A 5000-nucleotide genomic window follows, 5' to 3' on the forward strand; every position below is an offset into this window, starting at 1 on the left:
TAAATATAATTTTATATATAAAAAATTTATTATATTATATATATTTAAAATATTATATAATAAAAAATAATAAAAATTAATAATATATATATATTATTTTATATATAATATAATAAATAATAAAATATATCATTATCAAAAATAATTAATATATTTTATATTATATATATAATATATTTATTTATATATATTTATATTTATCACTATATATATTAAAATATTTTATATATTTTTTACCATTATATATATTATATATTAATAATTATATATATTTTATTTATAGTAATAATATTATATATCCATATATATCCACATATATGTTTTTTTTTTTTTTTTTTTTTTTTCAACAGCCTTTCATTCCACTGCAGGGTATAGGCCTCTCTCAATTCACTACTGAGAGGTTATATATGGCAGTGCCACCCTTGCCTGATTGGATGCCCTTCCTAATCAACCCCGGTTTTTTGCCACGGCGGTGACCTCCCCCTACGAACACTTGCGTTTGATTTTCCAAGGCGATATGTCGTTTTTCTAGGAGGGCAATCGAGGTGAAGTTCCTTGCCCAAGGGAACAACGCGCCAGCCGGTGACTCGAACCCTCGAACTCAGATTGCCACCATGACAATCTTGAGTCCGATGCTCTAACCACTCGGCCACCACGGCCTATATATATGTGTATATATATATATATATATATATTATATATATATATATATATTATATATATATATATTTTATATACACATACACATACACATACACATACACATACATATACAATACATAAAAATATATAATATATAAATATATATATATATAAAATATATAAATATACAAATATATATATGTATATGTATATGTATATGTATATATATATATATATAATATATATATATATATATATTATATATATATATTATATGTATATGTATATGTATTGTATATGTATATGTATATGTGTATATATATATATATATATATATATATATATTTTATATATATATATATATATATATACACACATACATACATACATGTGCACAAGTGCACACACACACACACACACACACACACACAACACACACACACACACACACACACACACACACACACACACACACACACACACACACACACACACACACACACACATATTATAAGTAAAATTTTGACAGGCAAATTTTACATGAAATAATGGATTCTCCATTTTCCTTGTAGATGATCAGTGGTTAAAACAAATAAATCTGCCAGACATCAAAGGTCATATAGACTATGATAAATCACTGTGTCAAAAAGGGTAAAAATAAGTTAACAATTAGGATACATAGACAGAAGGGGATGAATAAAAGAGGGAGAAGAAAAGACTGAAAAATTAGTCGAGGCAAGGGCTGAGGTCCAAAGCAGGGGTGATCCCTACAGTGGGCCTTAGTCGCCATCTCCTACGTCAACAATATAGTATATATACTTCCATAATTGTGTGTGTGTGTGGGGGGGGGGGGGGATTCCTTTTCGAGCAAACTTCTTGAAATCTGAAAAAAAAAAATATATATATAAAAGGCACAATCAGGTCACTGGTAGAAATCTACAAATAAACTGGTTTGATTTTGACCATAATCTGGGTATCTCATACTTTTCCTAGGTGATTTTACATAGAAAGAGGAACCATTTTCTGACAAAAAATGATGAAGGTTGTTTGTGTTAAAGGAAGTGCCAATGCCATAACTTCATCTTCAATTGCTAGCTATCATTCTATTCCTAATAAAGTATGTGAATTCCTTAAATACTGGCTTTTGGACATAATCTTAGGACCTTTTATGAATAAAACCCAGGAAAGTTTACAGTTATCATTTCAATAAATTATTTCCATTTCTAGTGGACTATGAATATATTGTCATTTTCTTCTCAACATTGTCAGGTTTATTAATGAAAAAAAATGTTCCACACTAATTTTATTGGCAATTTTTTTATACATAAATGTGTTAATTTCATCAATGATACATATATCCATATGAAATGCACCTTTTATATATATATGTATAAGTTTTCATACATAATGTGAGCATGGTGCGTGCAAAAAAATTAATGTAATATGTGCAAAAACTACACTAATTACAGAAGAAAATGTTATTGATATTTTAAATTAATGGGAACTTTCTTTCATACAATACTTATCTGCTGGTTTGTTTGATTGAGCGGTTGGGATTAAAAAAAAAAATACAAACATTATTACACTACTTCCATATATGAGCAAATCAGGTATGAAGAAATTGCAGTAGTAATAAATACCACAATTCTGAAAAGCATTACAGCCAACTTGAGGAAAAGGGAAGCGCTGGAAAACTACCATTACAAAGTTTTGACAGTAAGAGATTATTTATAACTGTTATGCCTTATTTGAGAAGAAACAATAAATTAAAATATATTGAAAAGTGGAAATACAGCATTTTCAGGGTACATGAGATCTGCTAGGAAGCACACAGTACCAGCCAGTCCCTCAAACAGACTATAAGGAGAGTCTGGAATCCGTGCTTGCTGAAATTCTTTGGCATAGAGGAAGGAAGAGAACTGGAGAGCCCTGTAGAGGTGAAGGGGGTCTTTGGTGAGCCGGAACAGAGTCAAGAACACGTAGCCACTCCCAGCAACACCATGACATATACCTGGTATGCAGAGTTATTATGAATTAATGGTTCTATATATCTATGAGTTTATTTCATAAATATAATGTAAATAGAGAGAAACTGTATGAATTTCAGTACATACCTGGCCCTTTTTTCAAAAGACCTTTTTGCCAAGTGATTTCCCCACACTTCAAGCAAGCATTCAAATATTTTTCATCTCTGTAGACTATGTATGCCTTTCCCAGGAGATACACAGTCCCTGTAACATTCAATAAGTGAATTTGTTAGTATACACACAGAACATCTGATCTGCATATGTTGTCTTAAAATAGCAGCATTCTTAAATCTTAATTTCAGTTCACCAGAGAATACACAAAGAAAAGATAAATTTATGTGTAATCTGTATAACAGAGCTTGATATTGTTATGATAAACTTTTATTTTAATTTTTAAAATCCTAAGTATTTTTTGTTGTCTACTTCTTTCCATCACCACTCTCTCTCTCTCTCTCTCATTACCTTCTTTCTCTCCATCACTCGTCTCTCTTCTCTACTTCTTTTTCTTTTTTAATCACACTCCCTCCCTCTTGCATTCCCTCCCTCTACCTTCCTCTTGCATACTTCTTTTACATTCCTTCTTTCTTTCTCTCTCTCTCATTCCCTTTCTTTTTTTCTTCATTCTTCCCTCTCTCCCTTATTCACTCACTCCCTCCATTCCCCCCCTCTATCTATTCCTTCCTATTATCTTCCTTCCCCTGGCCTTACACTTGGGAAACCTCTGTGGGACTGTGGAATTTTGGGTTTGTTATCCTTGCCTGATTAGCTGCTCTTCCTAATAGCTTGGGGTGCAAGAACAGGAACACCATAGTGAGATGCGAGCATAGACCCACCAAACCATGGTGGATGCTAATCTTTCTCCTAGTCTTGTTTCCCTTCAAGCAGGTTTTAGTGTTTTTATTGAGTAGCACTGTAATGATGCACCAAAGATTCAAACATTTTTTTGTACATACATGTAGTCACTTTCTATCTATCCATCTCCCTCCCTCCCTCCCTCCCTTTCTCATTCCAGCTTCCCTCTTACAACTCTCACTCATTCTTTCTTCTCCTCTCTCATACCCTCTCCTGAACTTTCTTGCTCACTTTTTCTACCAATCCTTCCCTCCTTCCCCCTTCTACTCACCCCTCTCTCCAACCTTCCAAACGTCCCTTCCTCCACCTCCTTTTTTCTTTCTCTCTCCTTTTCTCCCCCACTGTTTGCTCCCTAAATCCTTCCTTTCTTCATTCCCTTTCTACCTTTCTCCCCTTTACTTCCTTCCCTCTCTACCTCCCTCCACTCTTCCTCTCTTTCCTTCCCTCTCTACCTCCCTCCACTCTTCCTCTCTTTCCTTCCCTCTCTACCTCCCTCTCCTCTTCATTCCTTCCTTCTCTCTATAACTCCCCCCCTTCCCTCCTTCCTCACCTGGGGCTCCATGGCACCAGTGAACTAGCTCATCATCTGGGTGTCGTCTATCATCCAGTTCATCCATTGCACATGGGAAATTGCCTGAAGGTGTCTGGAGCTGCAGGAGAACATCCAGTGACCTTTTGATGAGTTCTTTGGCTTGTGGGCGACTTGCAAGCCAAGAAGGAAAGCTAGAAAGAGGAAAGCATTATGATTAAATATTCCATTTGAGAAGTCATTTTGATACAATTTACATTTTACAAAAGAAATATATTCTATTTACAAGATAACTTAAAAGTATAGTACCAGTTTTGCATGACCCAAGTTACCCTTAGTTACCCCTTTCATGCATAAGGTCCTGTGGAGATACAGGATATGTATGCTGTTGCAAATGTACAGGTTTTGTACATATCTTAGTTGACAGTTAGGCTGAATGGCTCTGTCAGTCAGCAATTTCTGAAATTTGTACATTTGAGCAGCTCTAGTTTTCACTTGGTAGCCAGGTTGGTAAGAGAGCTACACTAGGCCATTAGTTTAACCACGCAGAAATTTATTTGAAATTCATCCATGAGCAAAAAGGTTAAACTGACCTAACCCAACCTTATTTCATAGTTAATCTGGCCTGATGTGACGTGACCTGCCTCAGGCTTCAGTTATTTCCTACCTGTATGTGTCAATAATAACCTATATAAAACTGCTATTCTCTGCTTTACCTATACTTAACTCTGCTCAACTTTTCACCCATTAATTATTATAGGATAAAAAGGTCTTATAATAATTATAATAATTATAATAATTACACTGCCATAACTGACCTATCCTTAAAATGGTATTAAACGGGTATACTTTCTAGTCCTTTAAAACAGGAAACTGGAGAAAATGGTCACTGATAGGCTAATGATCTCTGGGACTTTTATACCATAAAATTTCTGTTGATCTTGTTTTTG

The 5000-nt window shown here is 34.1% G+C and overlaps 1 protein-coding gene across 1 annotated transcript in view; it reads right to left on the minus strand.

The window, feature by feature from the left end:
• Positions 1-1957: 1957 nt before the first annotated feature.
• Positions 1958-5000, minus strand: part of LOC119568166 (lanC-like protein 3) — a gene marked incomplete at its 5' end in the record, with an annotated part of 5827 nt that continues 2784 nt past the window's right edge. The window contains 3 exon segments of the mRNA XM_037916584.1: positions 1958-2653; positions 2757-2873; positions 4072-4244. Of these exon segments, the coding sequence (XP_037772512.1) occupies positions 2409-2653; positions 2757-2873; positions 4072-4244 (535 nt within the window).

Source organism: Penaeus monodon, chromosome 43 (assembly GCF_015228065.2).
Source record: "Penaeus monodon isolate SGIC_2016 chromosome 43, NSTDA_Pmon_1, whole genome shotgun sequence".
NCBI lineage: Eukaryota > Metazoa > Arthropoda > Malacostraca > Decapoda > Penaeidae > Penaeus > Penaeus monodon.